The sequence below is a fragment of the Cynoglossus semilaevis genome, chromosome 4 (assembly GCF_000523025.1).
Source record: "Cynoglossus semilaevis isolate Cse_v1.0 chromosome 4, Cse_v1.0, whole genome shotgun sequence".
NCBI lineage: Eukaryota > Metazoa > Chordata > Actinopteri > Pleuronectiformes > Cynoglossidae > Cynoglossus > Cynoglossus semilaevis.
The window spans coordinates 9,493,297-9,518,130 of record NC_024310.1 but is presented as its reverse complement, the minus strand read 5'-3'; the positions used below and the strand labels follow the sequence as shown (position 1 = coordinate 9,518,130).

At 43.3% G+C, this 24,834-nt stretch overlaps 4 protein-coding genes across 7 annotated transcripts in view; 3 read left to right on the top strand and 1 right to left on the bottom strand.

The window, feature by feature from the left end:
* bicra (BRD4 interacting chromatin remodeling complex associated protein) overlaps positions 1 to 10,518 on the top strand; it is a 14,696-nt gene extending 4,178 nt beyond the window's left edge. Inside the window, exons 4-14 of one of the 3 annotated variants that reach the window (XM_025054846.1) lie at positions 481 to 2,550; positions 2,729 to 2,914; positions 4,288 to 4,917; positions 5,503 to 5,695; positions 5,790 to 5,887; positions 5,998 to 6,132; positions 6,237 to 6,295; positions 6,387 to 6,535; positions 6,882 to 6,976; positions 7,369 to 7,474; positions 7,559 to 10,518. In XM_025054846.1, the coding sequence (XP_024910614.1) occupies positions 481 to 2,550; positions 2,729 to 2,914; positions 4,288 to 4,917; positions 5,503 to 5,695; positions 5,790 to 5,887; positions 5,998 to 6,132; positions 6,237 to 6,295; positions 6,387 to 6,535; positions 6,882 to 6,976; positions 7,369 to 7,474; positions 7,559 to 9,390 (5,553 nt within the window). In that variant the 3' untranslated portion in view covers positions 9,391 to 10,518. Of the gene's footprint in view, positions 1 to 480; positions 2,551 to 2,725; positions 2,915 to 4,287; positions 4,918 to 5,502; positions 5,696 to 5,789; positions 5,888 to 5,997; positions 6,133 to 6,236; positions 6,296 to 6,386; positions 6,536 to 6,881; positions 6,977 to 7,368; positions 7,475 to 7,558 lie in introns of all 3 variants that reach the window. The other 2 variants (XM_008309016.3, XM_025054847.1) reach the window with 2 other exon arrangements.
* Positions 10,519 to 10,924: 406 nt separating this feature from the next.
* Positions 10,925 to 18,160, top strand: ehd2b (EH-domain containing 2b). 2 transcript variants are annotated; one of them, XM_008309012.3, is made up of 7 exons: positions 10,925 to 11,336; positions 12,424 to 12,869; positions 12,946 to 13,122; positions 14,264 to 14,379; positions 15,163 to 15,575; positions 15,682 to 15,846; positions 16,331 to 18,160. In XM_008309012.3, the coding sequence occupies exons 2-7, from the start codon at positions 12,649 to 12,651 to the stop codon at positions 16,874 to 16,876; spliced, it is 1,638 nt and encodes a 545-aa protein (XP_008307234.1). In that variant the 5' UTR covers positions 10,925 to 11,336; positions 12,424 to 12,648; the 3' UTR covers positions 16,877 to 18,160. The 2 variants fall into 2 exon arrangements, with proteins under 2 accessions (XP_008307234.1, XP_008307236.1); XM_008309014.2 differs by having other exon boundaries at positions 10,927 to 11,336; positions 14,264 to 14,361.
* A 1,415-nt stretch (positions 18,161 to 19,575) lies between these two features.
* On the bottom strand, positions 19,576 to 22,351 carry nup88 (nucleoporin 88). The gene has a single exon (XM_008309011.3). It carries the CDS (start codon positions 22,330 to 22,332, stop codon positions 19,972 to 19,974), a length of 2,361 nt encoding a protein of 786 aa, XP_008307233.1. The 5' UTR covers positions 22,333 to 22,351; the 3' UTR covers positions 19,576 to 19,971.
* A 162-nt stretch (positions 22,352 to 22,513) lies between these two features.
* The window catches only part of psmd8 (proteasome 26S subunit, non-ATPase 8), a 3,609-nt gene continuing 1,288 nt past the window's right edge, over positions 22,514 to 24,834 (top strand). The window contains 7 exon segments of the mRNA XM_025054852.1: positions 22,514 to 22,704; positions 23,120 to 23,231; positions 24,079 to 24,151; positions 24,257 to 24,359; positions 24,455 to 24,620; positions 24,819 to 24,831; position 24,834. The exon segment at position 24,834 is cut by the window's right edge and continues 78 nt beyond it. Of these exon segments, the coding sequence (XP_024910620.1) occupies positions 22,658 to 22,704; positions 23,120 to 23,231; positions 24,079 to 24,151; positions 24,257 to 24,359; positions 24,455 to 24,620; positions 24,819 to 24,831; position 24,834 (515 nt within the window). The 5' untranslated portion in view covers positions 22,514 to 22,657.

Genomic DNA, 24,834 nt, shown 5'->3' with positions numbered 1-24,834 from the left:
CTCCACTGCATATCATTAACCTGTCCCTTTTAAAATCTTGGTTCTGTGAACTGTGCTCTACCTTTCATTGCATTCCTCCCTTGTTTGATGGTCTGTATATCTCTCTGTCCTGGTGGCATTTGCCTGCTGTATTGGGTGCCTTTGGTTTCTGTCTGTCCTATCCTGGGTGGGTGTGTCCATAGTTGGACACTGACGACCTTTTGGATGGTTCGAGTGATCCCTCCAGCTCGTTCTTCTCTGCCACTGGGGTGAGTAAAATCCCCCATTCTGCTTCCTTTCATTTTCTCTTAATCTTAGCATGCTAACCCAAATACCCTTCTTTTCCACTAACATCCCTACTCTGCTCAAGCGTTGATTTAGTGCATTGTGACAAAGTTTTGTCGGATTTTCATGTTGTTTAACTTGGGCTTTAGATCAAAAGGTAGTCACAAAAGTAATTTTATTGTTTAATTTCTTTGTTTTGTCTGCTTTTCCATTAAGGGCCATGTTCCAGAGGTCCAGCCTGCTGTCCAACTGTCGGCTAGTGAACCGGCAGGTCTGCCCAGAGTCAGTGTTGACTTGGATTTCTTGGAGGATGAAGACATCCTGGGTGGATCCCCAGGTGGTGAAGGTGGAAGCAATGGCATTGGGACAAACCACGAGCCATGTGACATCCTGCAACAGAGCCTGGCAGAAGCCAACATCACAGAGCAAAGCTTACAGGAGGCAGAGGCTGAGCTGGACCTGGGCACCTTTGGAATTCCAGGCCTTACACAGGTAGTTCAGACACTACCTGATACCAGCCTCTCTGGTGCTGGAAGCACTGCTGTTGGTGTAGGTATTGGTGTTGGGGGAGCAACAGCTATTTTCCCTGGGTCAACCCCTAGTACCACTGCTACTCCCCCTAATGCCACAGCTGAAATGCTAGGGTCTGTCCTTGCTCAGCAGGGTCTACAGCTCCAATCCCAGGTCATTAACAAGGCCATTAGTGTCCAGCCATTTGTGCAGCCCGTAGGCCTGGGAAATGTGACTCTTCAACCCATTTCAAGTCTTCAAGCACTTCCTAATGGGAGTCAGTCTGGACATTTGGGTATTGGACAAATTCAGGTTGTGGGTCAGCCCACAGTCATGACTATCAATCAGTCTGGACAACCAATCTTAGCTAAAGCAATGGGTGGTTACCAACTTCACCAGTCTGGATCGGAGGTATCAGGTGCTGGTTCTCAGACAGGGCTTGGGGGCTCAGGGAGTGGACTTGTGATCCAAGGTAATAAAGCCACTTTGGGATCTCCAGCTTTAAATGGACCAGCTGTATGTGTCAGCAGTACAAACAGCAGCAGTGGTGGTACAATGACCGCTCCTGCTGGGCTTGTGGGCTTTGGCAGCAACCCTCTCGGTTCTGGAATTGCATCCCAAATGCAAACACAAGGTCAAATAATGCAGAATGTCATCATCCAACGGACACCAACTCCCATTCAGCCTAAGCCTCCTCAGGGAGGAACCATCCAACCGAAACATTTCAAACCACAACAGCAGCAACAGCAAGCATCCCAAGCATTGCAAAATGATGCCCACAAGGCGTTAGGGCTACAGCAGATACCAGTTTCTGCAGCTCAAAATGTTACCTTTCTGACTGGAAAACCTGGCTCTAACGTTGTTCTAAGTACTCAAGCCACAACCCAGGGCCCCCAGTTTCAACAAACACTATTTAAGCAACAAACAGCACAACCATCTGGCAAGCCCCTGAGTGTTCAGTTGTTAAATCAATCAGGCAGCATTGTTCTCCCACCTCAGACAGTTTTGCAAGGTCAGAATCATCAATTCCTTCTCCCACAGCTCCAGCCAGGTGGGCAGATATTGACCCAGCATCCTGGGGGCCACATTATAACTAGTCAGGGTCCCGGTGGACAAATTATTGCAAATCAGATTTTAACTGCAAACCAGAACATCAATCTAGGTCAGGTGTTGACTTCACAGGGCCACACAGGAGCCCACATCCTCTCCGGACCCATTCAGCTTCAGCCTGGCCAGATGGGCACACCAACACTTTTTCAGATGCCGGTGTCATTGGCCCAGAGTCAAAGCCAGACTCAGTCACACACTGTCTCAGGTCATGCCCAGACGGTCATACAGGGCATGCCAATCCAAAACTCCCTAACCATGCTGGGCCAAGTGGAGGGGCTCAGTCCTGCAGTCACCCTTCAGCCAGCCCTGCAAGCTCAAGCAGGTACAGTTCCTAACAGCAGCAGCACAGTGGGAGCAACCATGAGTCAGGGTCAGCCTGGAGAGTGTGTTACTGTGCTTGGCAACTCTGCAGACCAGGTAGCTCATCATACACAGCAGCCCGTGGGACAGTCGTCTATTCTCGCCATGCAGCCTGCTTCCTCTGTGTCAACGACCATCGCAGTACCTGCCTCGTCTCCGTCCATATCTGTGTCCACCTCCTCGTCTGTCACAGCAGTGGGGCTGGTTCCCCATCAGGCTCAGCACAGTCCAGGAAGGTTATTGCTTACCAACCAGGGCTCCAGCATGATTCTTAGCCAAGAATCTCTGCAGATGTTCCTGCAACAGGTCAGTTTTGCATTATTTGCATGTTTGCTTTACAGTTAACATTGTTATTAAAAAAAAATAACATTGCACGCAATGATATCTTGGTCTGACCTCTTTGGTTTACTATTTTACCCTCCTCCCTTCCAAACCCCCAACCCTCAACTCTATCCTGAAACGGTTAATGTACTCCTATCAGCAGCAGCACCACCAAACAGAGAATGAGTCAACCCCCTCAGTGGGAGTGCCTGCGTCTGTAATCGTCAGCAGCAACAACATCACTGCTCTGGCCCCCGCTGTCCATGACAGCCAATTAACTGACTCTTGGGTGGGTCAGAGCCACAGTCCTTGCCCTGGCCCTTCCCACATGACAGCAGTGGTAAAGCAGGTAGAAGTGCCCCTTTATGTTAAGCCCCATCTCACTTGTTGCCGCTGCTGCCACAACACTAGGGTATTTTATCCTTTCCCCTCATTGCTCCATCCTCCTCTGCATTATTCGTTGCTTCCATTGCTTTCACTGTTGCTCTGCAAATCCAAAGAGTAAAACAATGCTGACTTGCTTCCATCTCCTTTGTGTTCTAACATTGCTTGTTCACTTTTGTGTTTAAATTGTGTTGTGTGTTTTAATTTAACATATTCATATCAATTCCGGCCATTGTTTTGTTTTAACCCTTTACATTGGGCTAATCAATGCTGTTTTTTTACTAAAACTTTCAAAATTGCAAAATTTCTGTTTTCATTTGGTAAACAGAAAAAAATGACTGCAAAAATGCATCTCGTTTACCTCTGTACTAATACCAATTAACTCAACTCACCATGCAGAAATTTCCACCAGTCACTTTCATCTGATGCATCAGCAGCTGTAAAAATCCATACTCCTAAATCATGCACTTCATGTTTACACTATACTTTTTTCTCACAGTTACTTGAGATTTTTTTACAAGTTATTCTGTGTATGACCAACGTAATCACTCCAAAACCCTAATTACACGCCAGCCTTTGTCCCATCCCTGGAGTATTCCGATTAATTTTCTACCTAAACACCACAGACCCAAATGGCCTTACTTCCTGCTTCTGTCAACTATTGTTCTCTTTGGCTTTAAATGATCGCTGTTGTCTTTGTTGTTGTGTAATCCCCTAAGTGCTATCAATTAAACTATATATTGTTTCGTGAGTTTTGTTATAGGGTTGGGCGATACGCTTTGAACGTTTTTAACAGTTTATACCATATTCCACTGTTTGATTGTCATTAAGTACTGTCAGTGAGAAACTAACTCACTCAAGTTCATCAGGTAAAACAGGCTTAGGTATCAAAGGACTTGAATGATATTTTTACTTTTTAAAAAGTTGTGGTCTAGTGTCAGAACACTTAGATTAAAGAAGTAATGTGGATTGTTTTTGGCTGGCTGTACTTGATGATAATATTGAGCACTGGTTATTCAACATTGTTATTCATATCCAATTTTTTTTTGTAATTATTAAACCAAACATAGGTGTGACATAACAGCTCACATTTGGTTACCAGTTCAATTACGGTCATTGTTAAAAATACAGTCTAGTAAAGTTTGTGATTTAACCTCATCACCCAACCCAGCTTTGTATTTAGCATAAAATTGTAGACAACAATTCTATTTATTACAAATTGTGTGCATGTAGAAAAATTAGTTTTTTGTCCTTCATTTGTTTTTCCCTTTGAATTATATTTGAAATTCATATTAGTATTATTGCTCATACCAATATTTTATGATGCCACTTTTTCAGCTGCCGTCCAGTGGACATCAACAGCCCATAAAGATCCAGAGCATGTCCCCATCCACTGCCTTGACCACTCACACTGCAGCACCTCCAGTGGTAGTGAGTCCCCAGCCTTCCCAGTCTCCTCTCACTCTGAGTCAACAGATCCAGTCACCACATCAGCAGCAGTCCCGTCCTCCCTCTCAGCCACAGCCACAGTCCCAGACTCCGTCTCGCTCCTGCACCCCCTCATCTCACCCTCCGCTTTTTATTGTTCACAACCAAATTACAGAGTCTCCCCAACCAACACCACAGGGTCAGCCCCAGCAAACGCAGCTACAGCAGACGCACATTCCAGTTCAGCTTCAGTCTCAACCTCGCCCACCCTCTCAGCCTGTCCCCTATCAACAGGATGTCTCCCCTTTGGCACAGTCACCAAAGCCTCCTCCTGCACCACCTGCACAAAACCCGTTCACTGCGCCTCCTGTTAGCACTTCTGCTGCACCCGCTGTTGTAAAAGCTCAAATTCCCATTCAAGGTTTGACATCAGAGCAGCAGCACCACCACCTGCAGTTAGTAGGAGCACAGATTCAGACCCTCTCTGCCATCTCCCAGCCCACACCTCAGCAGAAACAGCTGCTGGACAAGTTGCACCAGGTATTGTATCTGACACCTTATATTAAATTTGTAGTTGATGTCTTGTGCTGAAGGTTCAGGCAGTTACCAAAACTTTCTTTCAGTCTGTGTTCATATTTCAATGTATGACAGTCACACTATTCTTAGTCAATTTCTAATTTGTATTATATGTTGTCTCTATAATCTTTCAGTTGTAACAAACTTTGTTTAAATAGGTGTTAACTTAGTAATCACGTAACTACCTTCCCATCCATAGGGCTCTTGTCTGGATCAAGATACTTAAACTAATAAATGTAAAACCGGTTATGCTTTAGAAGCCGGATATATATTTTATATAACTGCCATAGTTTTCGGCAAGTTCAAGGCATGTCTTGTTTCCTTTAAGTGAGAATGCACTGAAGAGATACTACACCTTTATTCTCCTATCACCTCACTGTTTATACATGTTTCTGTCGCATCTCAAACTATAAACTATATTCTAATAAAAATGTAAACAAATTAGGGTTAAAGCCCAGTTTAAACTTTTTAAAAAGCAGTTAACAGGTGTATCTGAAATTGTCAATGTATTTTTTTTTATTATTTATTTATGTGCTTTTTTTTTTATAGGTCCAGCAGAACATTCTTTTGCAGGCCAAGCAGGCTGCCCAGGTTCCCGCTCAACCCAACACTCAGTTAAATTTCCAGCAAGACGTGCCTCTTGATAAAGTTGTGCTTGCATCAACGCCGAGCACTGCTACCCCTGCCCAACTTTCTTCCGTGCTGCAGCCCACACCAGTGCTTGTCAAACCTCCTGTTACAGGTTAGAAAGGATTTACCAAAGTGAAAAAACATGACATCAAACACACCTTGGGTAAAAATTTCTGATAATATTGTTGTGTATCCTTTGATCCCAGCATCAAGTGACCTACAACTATTCTCAGGAGCCCAAGGGCCAGCTGGAGCATTGGTGAATCAGTCAGTCACCCATGCAAACCTTACTCAGCCTGCACAGGTTGGCATCCTTAAAAAATATTTGTGTATATAGACTGTCGTTCTTTGTTCTTGTGAACCTGTGGTGTATTTACATCTTATTTTCTCTGTGATTCTCAAATATTCAAACAGGTTCAGCCAAAGCCAGGAGTGATCAGCTCAGTTGGAGGGATGACTCTGGGCAAAGTTGGAATGCAGATACAAGTGTTAGGACCTAGTCTGGCTCAAATGCCTGCTCCACAGGCACCAGCTCCAGCACAAACTCAGGTTAAAAAAAACAGGATCAGATCAAAATTGCACACACCTCGAGTCACTGTTGTTTTTATTTCTAAAGAGGAGTTCAACTCTTTTTATGACTGCTGTAATTACAGACAACAACAACTACAACAATGAAGATGCCTTTCAGTGCAGAGCCCAGCAAGGAAGCAAGGTGTGTGGCACAGGCAGTTTAATTGTTGTTTTAATCGTCATAAAAATAACTTAATTTAAAGTGTTTTCTTTTAATGCACACCTTTTTGCAGGATGCTTGAACAGCTGAGGAAACAGCAGGGTTCGGTGCTTCACCCAAACTACAGCGCTCCTTTCTGCTCTTTTGATGACACACTGCATAGACTGCTTCCTTACCATCTCTACCAGGGAACTGCCAACTCTTCTCAAGACTATCAAAAAGGTATGAAGGTTGACAATCACTGCTTGATCGTAATAAACTTTATACACATCCCACCTTTATTCCTGCAGCGTTGAACACCTTTGAAAACATTTTGAATGCTGTGATCATTATATACTATAAATCTCGTTTTCCCACAAGAACAAGTATTTAATGATATAAAAATTACTCCTCATGACAGAAACATCTGAATCATCAGCACTATGAGTAGAATATACATGGAGAATCTTTTCACCTCTAACAATGCTGCAAAGCTCATGCAATCATATTTGAGTAAATTTCCACACACTGTACAAAATGTCTGTACAATTTAAAAGCTTCATGAACAACTTGTCTCTCCTGTGCACAGTGGATGATGAATTTGAGAGAGTGTCGTGTCAGCTGTTGAAAAGGACCCAGGCTATGCTGGATAAATATCGCTACCTACTCTTCGCTGAATCCAAAGTAAGTTTATAAACCAACATTGTCAAAACAGGAGAGTCTTGGTCTGGAATTCAAAGTCAAGTCAAAGCTGAAGTCGGCGTCACGGTCTATTCTGTCATGCATAATAGAAGGGTATACATAACATTTTTAACATCTAGGAAAAATAAAACAGTAACACAAAGCTTACAACAACTTAAGGTACATTGAAATGATAAGTGTGAATGATAACAATCATCATCAATCAAGCAGTGATTGTCAACCTTCTTATAAAAACTTGGGATGTATATAACAGGTTTTGTAGGCAAAATATTGAATTATTGATACTAGCCAAATACTGTAGCTTGGGCATGGCATGGTGATGATCTAATTTGGATTTTATTTTGAAGTAACGTTTTCTGTCATTGGAACTCAAGCAGAGACTTGGCCCCTCAGCAGAGATGGTGATGATTGATCGGATGTTCATTCAGGAGGAAAAAATTGCATTGAATCAGGACAGGGTTCTGGCCAAGGAAAGCCCAGGTACAATAGCACCCTCTGTCACCAAAGGGTAGTTCACTGTTTGTTTATGTTTATTCTAATGTTGATTATTTCATGTCTCTGCAGAGGAATTCGTAGCAAACGCCCGCTTGTTGGACAGTGTATTTTCATCCCTGGAGAAATCCCCGCCTGCTGAGCACACCTCAGGGAGTGGAAATGTTACTGCTCCTTCTAACGCTGCTTCTAACGTCCCTACCACCACCACCACCACTGCTGCTGCTGCCGCGGTTGCCGTCCCTGCTCCAACACCTGCTGCTCCTGCCCCAACCCCGTTGCCAAAATTCAACCCAAACCCTCCCCCCATACCAGCCCCAGCTTCAATTCCTGCTCCATCTCCTACTCCTTCTGCCACGTCTGGCAGCCCCTTCCCTCCTACCAAACTTGTAATAAAGCAAGGTGGAGGTGGAGCTTCTGTTTCATGGTCTAGCAGCTGCCCACCGCCTCTAGCTGCAGCAGGCAAGTCAGTGGCCAGACCCACCAGCCACAGCTCTTCCTTTGGCCGGGCACCTCCAGCCTCTTCCTCCTTCTCGTCCTTTGACACACAGGCAGCAGACGATGATGACGCTCTGCCTCTACAGAGGACCAGCAAACCACCTATCAAGACCTACGAGGCCCGCAAGAGAATTGGCTTGAAGCTAAAGATCAAGCAGGACCAAACTGGGTTCAGTAAGGTGGTCCATAACACGGCCTTAGACCCAGTTCACACACCTCAACCTCAGCTGAGCAGTCAGTCCTCATCCCAACCTCAGCCTGGAGCTGCACTGCCACATCCAAAGTCTCACTCTTTATCGTCTCAATCGACAACAGTCATCAGAACTCAGCCTTCTGTGTGCACTGCTTCCTCTGAAACATCAGTCTCCACAACAACCACTTGGTGTAACCAGACCCAGCGAGGTAGCTTTCCTCCCACTGCAGTCCCGTCTTCATCTTCATCTTCCACTAATACGTGGTCATCCTCCTCTTCCTCATCATCAACCACACAAATGAATGGGACTGTGGATCATCATAACGTGGGTGGGGTTAAGCACAACCCTGCCTCCACTGCCAATCCTTTTCCGACCACCTGCCGTCTTCCCCTTCGGAAAACCTACCGAGAAAACATTAGCCCACGGGTGCGACCTGGAGTCCCTGGGGGAGGAGATGAGAATCTGTCCTACCCCAGACCATCACTATCACCCCCCAGGCAGGAAGCCTCATCCCCTTCCTCAGAGCGGACAGTAATAGCAAGTGTTAAGGTAGAGAAAAGAGGCAGAGAAGGCTTGCAAACTTTCCCAGAGACTACCCAACAAAGGAGTCGTTTGGGGAGTGCGGTGAATGAAGTGGATGAGGTTTTCAATCGTGGTATAAAAACCACACACCATCACGTACCACAGCTCCTGGAAAAGGAAGGGGCAAAGGAGAGAGTAGAGGAGCACACAGACCAAGAGACTGATGTTGGTAAGTTCAAGATTGCGGGAGGGAAAAATAGACATAGGATAGGTGCAACATTCAGAATGGACCAGCATGCCCCTGGGCCACCCTCTCCAGAGTCTTCCTTTACAAGAGACCCTTTACTTCCTGCCAAACGTTGCAAATCAGATTCCCCTGACATGGATAATGCTAGCTTTTCTAGCGGCAGCCCCCCAGATGACTCTCTAAATGAGCATCTGCAGTGCGCTATCGACAGCATACTGAACTTACAGCAGGAGCCTTCTACACATGGGCACCATATAAGAGGGGGCAACAAGCCCCACCACCACCACCACCAAAGCCAGCGCCAAGGGGGCTCAGTAGCTTCGTCCCACAGACCCTTAGTCCCACCGGCCTCCTCTACTTCGACGCCCTCCCTGGTCCAGCACCCTCAGGTCAGTGGCCGTGGCCACAACGGCAACCTAGTGCCCCAGAGTCAAAGTAGATAACAGCCCCTCAGCCTGAGGCCAGACTGACGGTGATGGGAACTGAGAGACATGATTTTGGCAGGGGGTCACTGTGAAAACAGCATCACTGTACTACTCTGACAGACTGTGTTGACTTTGTTTGTCCCTTTGAATTGTCCAAACATTTCCTTGTCATTTACAGCCTAAGTTTGAGCCGCAGTGGTCCACGTGTGAGTGTGGTTTAAGGTTGTACAGATCTGTCCACGCGGCAGACTCTACAACAACTGCCCTATCGTCTTTGTTCTGTCAGCTGTGCTTGAAAAAGATGTAATTATCAGATGTTGTTCTCCTCTCTTCATACATTCCCGTCATGTGATCTGAGCACCAACGGTTACTCTCCTTTAAACAGTGTCCCAGTGAGCATCAGGCAGCTCCACAAGTCAACAGCTCTAATTTCAAAATGTGTTACCTGCACTTGAGAAAATATTTGTGCTGTACAAAAAGTTACATGCGGTATCGTCCTACAACAACCAAGTGTAATGTCCTTATCAAAAAAGTAATGCAAAAAGCACATATGAAAAATTGGGCCTTTTCTTGTAGAATCTCATTATTTTCAGTTGGTGAAATGCAGCCTTAACTCCCTTCATCCCCTGCCTCAGCTAAATATGCCTCACATTTTAAGACAAAATGTGTCAATGAAATTATATGTTGTTTTTCTGTTCACCACTCACGGGCTCTTTGTTAAGATGTAAATGATCATGTAAGGAAGTTTGGTTCGTTTTTGGCTTTCCATTTTTTTAGGGCATCCTCACACACGTCTGCCCCATGATGTCACATTAGGGCTTTATGCATTTTAGTCAGCAGGGGGCAGGCCAGTTTTAACTGTTGATTCTCTCTGTTCTCAAGTGTGTTTCATATTTCTACAACTGTCTCTCTGCCTCCTCCTGTGTGTGTGTGTGTGTTTTTAAAGCCTGGTGGACAATTCAAACCCAAACACAGCACAAGCATTGAAATGGAAAAAAAGGAACAATAATATTGTACAAAAAGAAGGTGAGAGAATTTGAAGTATAGTATTACAGATTAATTTTGTATTGTATTTATTGTGTATAATGACACTTTTTAAAAAAATGTACATTTAGTAAAACTGTAAATTAAACCTTGCTTCTTAATGAAACTCAACAGTGCCTTTTGCTATTTGTCATTCCCAATCTCCATACATTCCTGTGAATGATTAATGATGAATGCTGTGCATTGGTATGGAGGGGTGTGTTCTCTATCAGACAGCCAGCAGGTGGTGCATGGAAATGGAAAAGTAGCTTCTGGGCTTAAATTTTTATTGGAGGAGCACGTGTTGAGCACTGAAGAGAGGTGAGTCACATCACTGTACACACAAGACAGTATTGAGGAAAATAAAGTACAATCACGAGATGATTGCTCTATGAGTTTATTACCTCAATTAAAGCATGAACGATGCCCAAAGTGATGTCTGGAAAAAAATTTTAAAGAGAAACTCCACCCAAATTATTTATTTACCACCCCCTCTAACCTCCCACCATCCCTCTTCTGACTCCACACCCTGTGACCACAGCTCATCCCTGCCCTGAGCTGCAGAGTGTTGGTGCTGCCCACAGTGTTGCCAGGCATCCCTGGAAGAGGAGGTGCGTTCAGCAGTGAGGAGTTTGCCTCTGTGTGAGAGCCTCTGTTTTTCTTCTGCAAGCAGAGAGCAAAGACTCGTGCCAATTCTGGAGCTCATCTGAAATACATTAAAAGCCTGGAGAAGAACGATCCTCTACAATCTGGCTGAGTTGGACGCGTCACCGACGGCTCCTATTTGCTGTTAGAACACACACACAAGTACAAGTCGCTGCAGCTCCTCTGAGGGACTGTTTTTGTGTCCTCAAGTCAAAATATTTTCCAGACTCCAGACAGCGAGAGAGAGTGAGAGAAGGAGACTAAAGCGCTGTAGAAGTTTCTTCCACTGTAACTAGGTAAATTCTTTCTTTTTTTTTTTACAAAAGAAATCTCACTTTTAAACTTTTCAGCGTCAGACTGTGATGCAGTACAGCAGACCAAGCCTCCCTGGTGTGTGGTAAGTAAAGATTATACTGTAAAAATGAGGTAAGATGCCCTTAGTGTCAGCTGTCCTAATAAATATTTCTTATTATTTCTTTATTTGGATGCTTAGTTAAGCTCTTCCTAAACTTGTTGCATGTGGAGGCCGTAGTGATGGGTTTTTAATTTCCAATCTGTGTTGTAATTATGGCGCAGAAACCCACAAAGTATTTTTTCAATCTTAAATCCAGAAACGTATTCTAAACCAAAGCATTAAATCTCGAGGAGACGCGTGTAAATCAGATTTTACTTGCAAAACTTTGCTGGAAAACTTTCAGTGTATGTTACAATGTGCAAATGACTTTTAATGTCTCCAGCTTACATCCAAAAAGATCGCCATTTTGACAAGACCTCACAGGCCTTGTGACATGTTAGTGCACGGCTGTTATCTGTCCTCTGGGCACAGTGTTTTTCTGTTTTAATCTGGTTTGGAATTGTAAAAAAAAAAAAAATTCCCTTCACAGATGAGTTTCCATCTGCTGGTGCATGTCTCACTTTTGTGTCAGGACAACCCTTTAATGATGAGCTTCCACTCTCGTACTTAATCCAATGTTTATGTTTGTATAGACACCAGTGGAAAAAAAAGTTATTTGAGTTTTTTTTTTTTTACAGACTTCCTACAGACTTTCCTCTGTTCCTCGCTCTAGCTCTGCACATATTTAATTTTCCACCAAGAGGAACAGCAGGGAATAGGAAGAATGTCTTACTCATTTTAGTGAGAAATGAGCCTGGCGAATCCTAACACAGGGCTTGGTTTGCAATTTTCCAACACCAATTTTTTCCCCAGTTGAACACTAACAATGCTTGGCCCGCTCTTGGTGAACTAACCATTACCTCCATTTTACTCTTTTCTTGAAGTTTAAACAGATACCGATCACAAGTTGACTGTCTAAAAAAGCAAGAATTGTTTTGCTCTTCTTGTTAAATCCCATCTGGATCTTTTTTCATTTTCTGTCAATGCAGGAACTAAAAGGTGCATTCAGGAGGTGAAGATACAGACTTCTAAAGAACTATCGTCCCTTGTTGAAGGTTTCAAGGACAAGTGAGAAGTGGTCACATAAATACAGGAAGCACCTGAAGATTTTCCACGCGTCCACAGGAGAGGGAAAAAAGAAACAGCAGCAGAAAACAAACATAAGTCTTTCAGTTAGTTGTGTAAGAGGCTGAAAACATAATTACCCAATAAATATGTCACGCTGGGGGCGTAAAAATGTGAAAAAGGCACCAGAGGTGATCCGCACTGTGACAGAAGGGCTCAAATCCCTCTACCGAAAGAAGCTGCTGCCTCTGGAACAGTACTACGGTTTTCATGATTTCCACTCTGCCAGTCTGGAGGATGCAGACTTCGACAACAAGCCTATGGTCCTGGTGGTGGGGCAGTACTCCACGGGAAAGACGACATTCATCAAGTAAGACATTAGAGCTCCGCATCAAAGGTTACTTATGTACAAGATGACCAAATAAGGGTTGTTTCCCGTGTGACAGGTATTTACTGGAGCAGGATATTCCTGGGAGCAGAATTGGACCAGAACCTACCACTGACTGCTTCACTGCCATCATGCACGGGGAGGTGGAGAGCGTCATTCCTGGGAATGCCCTTATTGTGGATCCAAACAAACCTTTCCGCAAACTCAACCCCTTTGGAAACACCTTCCTAAACAGGTGGGAGCGGAAGCTTTTGCAGAGTGTTATGTTATGCTAAGATTATATTAAAGGACAATCAGATGGTCAGATGATGAGCTGCACAATAAACTGATATGTCATTAAGTTGAGGAGATACTTGGCTGTTATTTATAGGAAACTGATTGATGTTACATACTGTAGTTGTTTATATTGTGTACCGGAACTGCTTGATTCAAAATATAAAATGCTAATTAATCAATTTGAGCAATCTGTTCAAAACAAATGAGCTCATCAACACAGGGTGGACAAACATCATTAGACACCAACCCAAATAGGGCAGGAGTGATAACGCAGGGGTTTTTTCAGCACATTGGAATTTCAAGACCTTGTGCCAAATTTCGGAGCAGAGAGGCACTCTCCTTATTTGTGGAAAAACTGAGAAAGGGAGGGATATCACTGGGGAGGGTGATGAGAGCTAATGTACGCAGAAAGGAACTGCTCTGTACGCAAGTTCAAAGGGGAGCTCATTGGCCCTCGCTGCCTCTGTGGTCGAAGACTTGGCGTCACTCACTTGGTGAGGCCTGTAAGAGGAAGTCGTTTCGCTGGAGGTTGCTTTCTTTCCATTGAATGTTTCTTTCCATTGTAAGTCACATGTCTGTCATTGAAGCACCTTGAAAGAATAAAAACGTGGACATGCAGCTGAGAAGTGACAGGAGAACTGTTGTGCTCCTGTTAATTGGCCTCGGTCAAAATGTTCCAATGTCAGTTTTCCAGGGTGGCTCCATCTCCACCTTCTGCAGGGCGTGTTTGCTAACGTATTTACGTCTCTCCTCTTGCTGCAACTTCCTGTGTTGGGAACCAGTGGGCTCGTTAAGTTCATAAGAGACAGGAAGCAGTGTTGTTGTTCTAAGCCACACATCGTTAGCAGGACTTATTGTTCAGTTCTGGCACAAGTGGTCATTTTCCTTCAGGAAACATGAAGCATTGAGAGGCCTCATTGCACACAATGGCCTGTAGAAGGAGGGGCACGGAGTGGACGGAGCTGTTTCTAATCTGCTCACTGAATCACATCAGCCTCTTTGATAAGAGTTGACCATTTGTACATCCTTCACATTCTTTATATTGACACTGCCAGTCTTTCAAATTTGCCTTGTCTTCTATCTGTCTAACGAAATGCTAGGTTCCAGTGTGCCCAGATGTCCAACCAGGTTCTGGAGAGTATTAGCATCATTGACACACCTGGGATCCTGTCTGGGGCTAAGCAGAGAGTGAGCCGAGGTGAGAGAAGTAGAAAAGGTGAGGAGAGGGAATGGGGGGCCTGCTGAGACCCACGCCCTTGAGCATCATCACATAAAATCTTTTGGCACGCCTGGCTAACTCCTGGGACCAGTTTGCTCTGTCACACATAACACTTGGCAGCAGGGCAAGAAAGATTCTCAGTGGAGCAGCAAGCAGCCATCAATCCATAATCAGCAACAGAAATAACAGCGACAAAAACTGTAGGGAAGTCTGGCAAAGAAATCATCCTCACTGCCATCTCACTGTCATTTCTCTATTTTTCATTCATCCACACTGCAAGTAACCCCCCCCCCAAAAAAACAATCTGCATGATCAACTAACACATTAAAATGGTTAGAGCACCCACATAATCTAAAATGTTCAGATAAAATGTTTTGTCTTTGTTGTGGTTTTGAAATTTTACCCTTCACTCGAAAACAGTTGGGTTGTTCATTTTTTTAAACAACATGGAGGACATTGTGTATAATAATCCGTAATATTCAATGACAAATGAGTAACTGATGTGTAGGCCCGACTTTAAAATTCAGATAAGGATGTTTGAAAACACTGCAAAACCTTTTTATAGCAAAAGTAATTTCAGAAACACCTGACAATTAACCTAAAATTTGCTTAAATTTAGCACTTACATAAAAGCCAAATTTCCAAAAGAACCTGAATGGCCCCGGGTCTAGATGTTGAGCGTGACTCTTCCATACCCTCTCTTGCTCTTCTATATCTTTGTTGAAAACACTTATGAAACAACTTCATATTTTTTTAACATTATATTTTGAACTTTTGCAGGCTATGACTTCCCAGCTGTGCTGCGCTGGTTTGCGGAGCGCGTAGACCGCATCATCCTTCTGTTTGATGCCCATAAACTGGAGATTTCAGACGAGTTCTCTGAGGCTATCAGTGCCTTGAAGGGCAATGAGGACAAGCTGCGGGTGGTGCTGAACAAGGCAGACATGGTGGGCACACAGCAGCTGATGCGGGTGTACGGTGCGCTCATGTGGTCCCTCGGTAAGGTGTTTGGCACTCCGGAGGTTCTGCGTGTCTACATCGGCTCCTTCTGGTCAGAGCCACTGATGGTGGCAGACAACCGAAAGCTGTTTGAGCTGGAAGAGGAAGATCTGTTCGCTGACATCCAAAACCTTCCTCGCAACGCAGCTCTGCGCAAACTCAATGACCTGGTTAAGAGGGCACGTCTGGTTAGGGTGAGTAAATCTGCTTGGCTGAAATGGTTTCATTATTGACATAACAGTGAGGGAAAAATGTACTATAGTAAAAAAGATTTTTTCTGTTTTTTTTCCCCCAAACCAGGTGCACGCTCACATCATCAGCTACCTAAAACAGGAGATGCCGTCCGTCTTCAGAAAAGACAATAAAAAGAAGAATCTGATCTACCAGCTGCCAGTTATTTTCTCCAAGATCCAGCTGCAGCACAACATTTCTGCCGGAGACTTCCCAGACTGTGCTAAGATGCAGGTAAGTCTGAGTGTTTATAGTTTTCACTACTGGTTACATCTGGAAGACAAATGTGCTGCCCGACCATATAGGTTTACAGTGTGCAGCTACAAATATGCTAACTGTTCCACAGTCAGATGGTGTGTAACGTTGTAGTCCGATGTCATCACATGTCAGTTCAAAAGTTCAAAAGCGGGCAGAATAAGGTCAAGCAGACAATCTTAATTGACCAGGGCTATAATTGTGAAAGTAGCGTTTGTGTCTATGTGTGCGCCTGTGATGGACAGGCCAACTGTCCAGAGTGTACCCCCTCCTTGTCCAGTCTTGCTGGAATTCTACCTTGGTGAACCTGGAAAGGACCAATCTGACCATATAATATTACATTCTCGTCCAAGTGAGAGAATTATTAGGGTCTAAGAGTAGTTGACATAACATGTTAATCATCTTAGATTTTATATATATACTGTCAAAAGTCTGTCAAATTTGACATGTTCCCTTCTTTAAGGAACAACTGATGGTTCATGATTTCACCAAGTTCAAAACTTTGAAGCCCAATCTCATGGTAGCCTTGGATGAGCTACTGTCCTCTGACATTGCCAAGCTAATGCCCCTCCTGAGGCAGGAGGAGCTGGAGGCAGGTGAGCAACTAGGTGTCCAAGGAGGAGCCTTCCTCGGAACCCGTGTCGGACCATTCAGTGAGGGCGACCCATTTTCCGATGTGAACGGAGATGCATGTGAGGAGGAGGAGGATTGGGTAGTGACCAAAGATAAACCCAAATATGATGAAATCTTCTACAACCTGGCACCCGCTGAGGGGAAGCTGAGTGGCACCAAAGCGAAGGACTGGATGGTTAGTTCTCGCCTGCCTAACTCAGTATTGGGCCGCATATGGAAGCTGTCCGATGTGGACCGTGACGGCATGCTGGATGATGAAGAATTTGCTTTGGCCAGCCACCTGATTGAGGTCAAGCTGGAGGGGCACGGTCTACCACCTGAGTTGCCCACTCGTCTGATCCCGCCGTCCAAACGCAGACAGGGCTCTGATGCGTAGACGTACGAGCTGTGATAGACTCTATACTCTGATTGGCTGACACACTTCTGCTACTGTTTGCAAATGCCCTTCCCTCTAAACACACGTCAAAAGATGTATGTATTGCGTTTTAATTTTAACCAGCAAATGCTTTCTTCCGACAGAGTGTATATAAAGTCACATGGATCTGAATTTGCGTTCCTCAAAATTAGCTTTTTTATTATGAACTTTTAAAACATATATCTTGATAGGCTGATAAAGGCTGGTGCTAAGGACACACTATGGGACTTTTTGGCAGAGTTCGCCTATGGTTCCTCGTCGGGCGTGTCCACACTAGTTGGGGAAAAGTGCCATGGCAAAGTGACACAAAAATATGTACCAGCTGAGTATGCAGATTGGCATGCCTGTGAGGGGAACCCCAGCTTTGTTACAGTCAGTGAAATGTAGTTGTTTTTTTTTAGCTGAATCTGGATGGAGCTGTGTAGTACTGTAGGAACTGAACGAACCAACTAATTAGTATGTTAATGTTGACTAATTAGACAGCAGCGCTCACAAGAGTTCACACCGGAACTCCAAGCATTCTGTTGCCCTAAGTTGGTTTCACAAATGATGTAGTCTGGGATTCTTTAGAAGAGGCAGTGGTAGACTGTGTGACCTTCAGTCCTTTAGTCATCACCCTTCGTATTTTGGCTCTTCACTTCAGCTCGCCTTTTCTCCCCTTCCTCCTCTGCTTGTTCACCAAACGTCTCCATATCCTCTTTCACAACATCCACATATCTGGGGTCTTCCTTTTTCCACTTTCCTGGCAACTCCATCTCCAATATACCATCTCTCTTCAGTACATTTCTAATCCATATCCAGACTTAAATCGGCATACAAAAATCTATTAAAGTCGTGTAGTGTGTCCGCAGCTAATGCAGGCAGTATTTAATACATACTTACCACACAAACATTTAAATCACTCATTCCTTCAGTGATTCATTCCAGTGAGAGGATTGTCAACAAATGTATTTACATGAATTATAATTTTCTTGTGTTTTCATTCAACACAATCCCAATAACCTGAATTTATTCCACACTTTGATGCTTCATACGCCACACTTTGAGCATTCTCTATATATTATTTTTGTAATTGTTGCTGTTGTTCTGTACGTGCAGGAGCCCGACCTCGGTGAAAAAATATATAATGAAATCAACGTTTCAACTACAGATTGAATGATTGATATATTGCTTACTACTGTACACAGCTCCACCAACTCTTTTGTGTCAAATGATGATGTAACCAAATAAAATTCCTCCACTGTGTCTGTTCTCACTTTTTCTTGTTCTTGTTCAGAAGAGCTCAAAATAGTTTACAGTGAAGAGCTAACAGCTGAGTGACTTTAATTTGGCACCACCAAGAAGAATTTCTTTTCTATCGAGCTCAGTTGGTCTCTCAGTGACGGAGCAGATAAACATTGACTCACACTCTCCCCTGCCAAGTCCCCATAACCACCATTTTCCATAGCACACTCCTCACTCATTCCCACCATCTGAAAGCCTTTATTTACTGGCTGGCCACAGCCCTTCGTCGTTGTTTACTTTTATGCTCATACTCTCACTGCCTCTGTGTACAACTCGTATGGCTTCACACTGTGTAAACTGTATGCACAAATATCTGTCTCCAGTACAGATATGCGCCCTTCACACAGGGTTACAATTTTATTTTGCGAAAGAAGGGGCGGCGTCCTCGCCTCCCTGTTCCACTCCTCCATGGAAAGAAACACAAATGAGAAACAGGCAAACCAAATCTTTCCTCCCTGCTTTCTGGCTTACAGTGAGTCACATGTAAAGAATGTGGTGGGAGGGCTCAGAGTTATTAATACCTCCTTTCCAAGGGTCTGTTAAGGTTCCTCAGACGTGTCAGTCGTGCACAAAAACCTAAACACTGTACCTCTATGAGAGACTTTGAACAACATCCCCTTGTTTATAGGGCTGCTGTGTTAACAGCTGCTGTTCACCACACCCTCAGCTTGTGTGTGAAAATATGGGAGGTAAAGAAGAAAAAGACTAGCTTATCGACGACTACTGTAACAGTGCAGTTCAAATGTTGTGCTGTGCTTGGATGACCCCTCCATATTTCCAAGAGCATTTTTTTTTTCAAATAGAACAAAGCCCTTCTGTTTTCTCATCAGACCAGCTGCGTCATAAACCATCTTCACCATCTGATGCTTAAAACAGTGACACGCAGGCAGCAGAGGAGCCCACCACCACACAGAGACATCCCCAACAATCGGCTTACTCAACCAAAGCAGGGGTCCCCCCACACGTCACTCCGCACTTACATGGGGAATACCTCCAGGACAAACCTGGAGTGGACAAAAATAGTTGGTCATCTTCTCTGCTCTGTGGCGACATCTGGTGGAGAAGACAGGACTCTTGACATCCTTAAAGTGAAACTGTACGTTACGGTAGCCAGCACTTGATGGCAGACTAGAAACATACAACTGTTTTCTTCTGTATTTGTGCTGACAGTTTTCATTCATTTTATTTAAATTATTCTATTATCTCTTGTATTATTTCTTTATAGTAACCCCCCCACCCCAATTATTCTACTTTAATAAGGAAGTTTATCTTTTCCAGGACGAATTAAGTAAAAAAAACGTTTTCTCGAGTTTTTATTTACAATTTTATATTGACTGTCTGATTTATTATATACCAAATACATAAAAACCAACTTGTTATCTTGAGTCCTTTAATGTTTATTATAAGTACATTTGTTTATTTATCTAAAACAATACCAAATCATGAAAAAATATCTGTTGTTTTATCACAAAATATGAGACCACACCTGGCAAATATAAATCACACACCAAAAAAATTAAACCTTGGCAAAAAAAGAGGTTAAAAGCATTGGTCTACATTATGACAAACTGCTTTATCTCTACAAAGAATCTGAGAAACTTCTAATGAAAATGTTTATTATATCAGTGTCCATGAAATGGCCGTTCATTTAAATGCCTGTTGAACAAAGCACAGGAGTTTTGTTAATTGAACTGAACACAACTGAGGTGGTTACAGAATAACAAATGGACATTTCAAACATTTCCCTAAGTTGTATGTGTTTTCAGCAGAGTCTAGAAACTGAAGTGGTTTTTGATGTCTTTTATCTGCTTCATCATGTCACTGATTTGCTGTCCCTGTTCTCTGAGGACCTCCTGCACAACCTTTTTTTGGTGGGCATTAAGTGACACAGTCGCCCTGGCTCCCGGCACATCCTTCTCCACTTGTTTCTTCTGGTACTCCATCTTCATGTTCACCTGTTTGATGCAGTTGTCCATGTGCTTCAGTTGATCGCTGATGGTTTGCAGCTCTTTCTTCATGTCCTTCTCACTGCTGGACAGATTGGGAAGTTGGCTTTGCAGGCTGCCCAGCACTTTTTTAACCCTGTTCATGATGGTTTCCTGGCGGTATTTTGCATCTTCATACTTATCAGCCAGTCTTTCTGCTGCCTCCGTCAGACTCTTCCTGTCCTCTCTGCACAGAGAAAGCTCCTCTAGCTGCTTGTTCTTCTGGCCTGTCAGGAGTTTGACTCTTTTCTGCATTTCTTCTCGGGCCATATTCTGCTTGAGAATGTACTCCTCCCGGAACACCTGCGTGGCTCTGCTGAGGAGCTGTAGACATTCCGGTGGGGGCGGTGATGTATCTCTGTCCCCAGCCTTCAGCACAAGGGGATTGGTAGAGCTACGCGCCAGGATGTTGCGTATGTGCTGCTCAAAGGAGTCGTTTGCAAGCACACGAAGAGGGGAGCTAGCAGGGCCTGGGCCTGGATGGGAACAAAGCAGGGGGGGTGAAGATGGGCGAATCGAGCTCAGCAGTGGCAGCAGGATACACTCAAAGGTACTGGTGATGCAGATCATGGTGGCACCCAGGGAGAGATCAGACACAATCAAAAAACCATGGACAGGAGAAGACTGACTGGTCAGGAGGGGCCTGGTGCACAGAATATGCTCAACGATGCATCGCTTCTCAGCAGCCAGCTCCTGCAGACTGTCCTTATCCTCCTCGTTTGAATGGAGGAACTTCTGCAGCTTGTTGACCCAGATTAACCCAACACTGTGTACTCCTGCCTCGTGGGTGCAGTGATACCTGTGTTGACACAGGGGGTCTTGGTGAAGCCGGATAGGGCAGGTGAAATCAACTTCATGTTGCTCCTCCTCTTCGCTTGCAGCTACTTTGAGAGTCAGCTCCAATTCAACACACTCAAAAACATAAAGTGCAGGCACTGCTTCGCTGCCTCTGATCCACATTTCCACTGGCCGCGTGTCCTCCTCCTCTTCAGACTCCAGCACCACACAGTGATACAGTGTACCTGTTTCTGTGGAGATCACCAGTATGCTGGGAACACACGGCAGGCACAGAATAGCACATGCATCATATCCATAGTTGTCCTCTGCAGCAGGATACATGGGAAGGGGTCCAACAGGTTTTTTGATGTTAACACCACTGGCCCGGCTTGTGTAACTTATGTACGTCTCCCCATTTTCATAAAGGATGTACAAAGGATAGACCTGCTGGTCTTTGGAGGTCCTCAATGCCTGTTTTCGAGGAGACAACATAGGCCCAAAGTCGAATGCAACTGCAATCTCACCGAGAGATGCTGCATAGGAGCAGACTGGAGGGTGGAGGCTGATGTCCTCATCCGTTTGTGACAATGACAGAACGTTGGTTGGAGTGTGGGGCGATTTCAGACCGTAAAATCTGATGGTGTTATCGGACGTTAGCAGCACCAGATGAGGCTCATCTGTCTCACTGGGGTACCACGCAGCCTGGCGAAGTTTCACTGACTGTGAGCTGGTGAAGAAGCGTTCCGCCACGGAAATGGTTTTACAGTTAATCTCGCTCCGTCCGCCCTCGAACTCGGACCTCTTACCCCACCGCTGAGGCAGTTCCAGTACGGAGACGCCCCGGTGGCCGACTAGGGCGACGTGGTGCTGAGCAGGACTGAGCAACACTTGACATACCTCGAAGAGAGGAGGGTTGATGCACATCAGGGTCTGGAAGTTCCCGCTGCTGCCGCTTTCGTTCGAGTTCATCTGCCTCAGGTTGGTAGTGTAGAACATACGGTCCGTGTCGTCCCACACGAAGAAGTCTCCGCCCAAACAGAAAATAAGATTCTTGGAAATTCTCGCGTAATTTCTATCGTATTGGGAATCTGACTTCTCCTGAATTTTTCTGAATATTGCATGGTTTGGCAAGTCCTCCAGCCAACGCTCCACATTGAACGCCGCCATCTTGACCCGCCGTATGCTTTTTTTTCTTTTTCTGTTTTTAGCGATTGGTAAACAACACAAAAATGTGTTAGCGCCACCTACTGGACCAGAGCGTTGCTCAACTATATCTTGGGCAAAACTATTAGTCATTGTTGTCGTGTACGCCGGACCTTCAGAAACACTGAAGGACAAAATAATTATGAAAATAAAATTATCTTGGAGCATTTCTCACTGCATGCTGACATCAGTCAAATATGCTCCCTTACATCTAAAGGTAAAGTACAGTTAAAAAATAATATGAATGTGCAATATTTTTCAAGTCCATTTAGAGATGAAGGACATCTAAGACAAATATTTTTATAACCTTCCACCCTATTTTAGTAGACACTGAAAAAACAACAACTGTAAAAGCCAGGGTATTTATGCATGGATTCTTTTTAGGGATTTGTAAACCACGGAAAAACAGTACGATCAGGACAAAAATCCATCTCAGGGGACTAGACGTAGACATTATTGTTAGTTGTTTTGTAGTAGAAATCTATGAAATAAAATGACGACCATGAGCAATCTAAGGAGATCATCACATCGGGATAAGAGGTTTGTCAAAGATGAATAGGACTGATACAAGAGGAGACCTATTTAAGCTATTAATAGTAAAAAGGACACAACAGGATGATTGGGATCTGGGGATAATATTGTCTTTATTTTTATTTTATTTTTTAAATTAAGGTTAAATAATGTACGTTTCCTAATTAATGCTCATTATCCCAGAATGATCGTGAAATCAAATCCTGGGTATTTCTTTAAACTGTACTCTATAAAATTACAAGTTAATTACCTTTAGTACCTTTATTCAACACGTCCCTTAATACAGCATTACTACATTTGGCGCTGTATATTGTGGCAGTTGGGTTGGTTTTATTTACGGCTTGCTTCCAAACCCTGCAGCAACAGGAAATCTTTACGACAGTTGTTTAACGTATTTTGGTGGCCGGTGTCGTACATTTTGCAGAATCACCATGGCGTTGAAAGAGACCGCTGGACTGTACGAAACACTCAAAACAGAATGGAATAAGAAAAACCCAAACTTGAATAAATGTGGAGATCTCCTGAGTAAACTCAAGGTAATGCTCGATACTGTTTTTGCTCCCTTTATTTGTAAACTGGAATACTGAAGATCATGTGTATGATAGGTTAGCAATGTTAGCTAACGTTAGCGCTAACTAGGCTAACGCTGTTTGTTGTCTGTTTTTCAACTATATACCCCCATTATTGATTTTTTGAGCATGATAACGTTTTGATCTTAGTGTTGGTACAATAGAATAATTAAAATACGTCAGGGTTTATGTTACGATAGTAAAACCAACATTTAAATACATCCTCGGGTTTGCTATAGTAGTAACACTAATTCAATGCTAAGTTACTAAAACATTAGAAGTGACATTCAAGTTTCAATTGTATAAATCTTATAATAGATTCTGTTGAATTTCTAATAGTAGTTTTATTTTCACCTGACAATTGTTATTAATACATTTAATGCGATTGGATTTGCATAGGTCTCTATGGCTTTATGTTAGGAATGACTTGAAAATTTAACTAAAGAGTCGTTTAATCAACGATAAACCCAGTTTCTTACAGAGATAACACTTGGTGCAGGAGGTAGTTTTGAATGTTGACAACTTTTGTACAATTCTTAAAAATTAATACCCATGAACTGTGTTCATTGAAGGAAAAGTTGCAAATGTAAATGGTAAAATCTCGTAGATTAGAAAGACAAGTTACGGCTCATTTCTCAGATTGTTTTGTTTCCATGTTATTGAAAATGAATGAAGATTTTATTTATTATTGTTACTATTTAGCTACAGCTATTTTGTTATGCTTTATACTTTTTATATTGTCACTGTCTTACAGCTTAACTGGATACATTTTTCTGGTGATGGTGTAATATATAACACAAATCCTTATCTACAGGTTTCATTATTGGAGCTGAACTTTTTACCAACCACTGGGTCTGCACTCACGAAGCAGCAGCTCATTTTAGCTCGTGAGTAAACTGTGGTTTTATTAAATGTTTTGAGTGTGTAAAATGTAGAAAATTGTATTAATAATATAGTCAGTATATCAATTCACGTTTGGTCTTAATGTTTAGGAGATGTTCTTGAAATTGGAGCCTTGTGGAGTATCTTGAAGAAGGACATCCCGTCATTTGAAAGATACATGGCTCAGCTAAAATGTTACTACTTCGACTACAAGTAATTCCCACTATCTTTCATCACCTTGTACATATTAATTATATTTATTTATTGTAATATCTTGGATGTTTCTCTGTGTTTACCTGTTTTTTAAGGGATGAACTGCCCGAATCTGCCTACATGCATCAACTGCTTGGACTGAATCTTCTTTTTCTACTCTCACAAAACCGTGTGTCTGAGTTTCACACAGAGCTGGAGAGACTTAGTGCACGCGATATTCAGACTAACGTGTACATAAGACATCCAGTTTCTCTTGAGCAGGTGATACACTTTGATCTTTTACACTTTTTTGGATTTATACTTTTAAGACACTTGAATTTTTATTTTGTTTTAATTCGTATGTGACATATTTGATTTTGTGATTTCAAAATACAAATATGTATATACTGTAAATAAAATAAATTCCTGCTCAATGTGACTGATATTATAAGGATGTGATGAATCTTTTGTCCCTTTCAGTACTTGATGGAAGGAA

Bases quoted from the DNA above. Each gene is read 5' to 3' on its own strand.
- nup88 (XM_008309011.3), bottom strand. From the start codon at position 22,332: ATGCTCCAAGATAATTTTATTTTCATAATTATTTTGTCCTTCAGTGTT.
- ehd2b (XM_008309012.3), top strand. From the start codon at position 12,649: ATGTCACGCTGGGGGCGTAAAAATGTGAAAAAGGCACCAGAGGTGATC. The intron at 12,870-12,945 runs GTAAGACATTAG...CCCGTGTGACAG, and splicing joins GGAAAGACGACATTCATCAA to GTATTTACTGGAGCAGGATA. The intron at 15,847-16,330 runs GTAAGTCTGAGT...CCCTTCTTTAAG, and splicing joins CAGACTGTGCTAAGATGCAG to GAACAACTGATGGTTCATGA.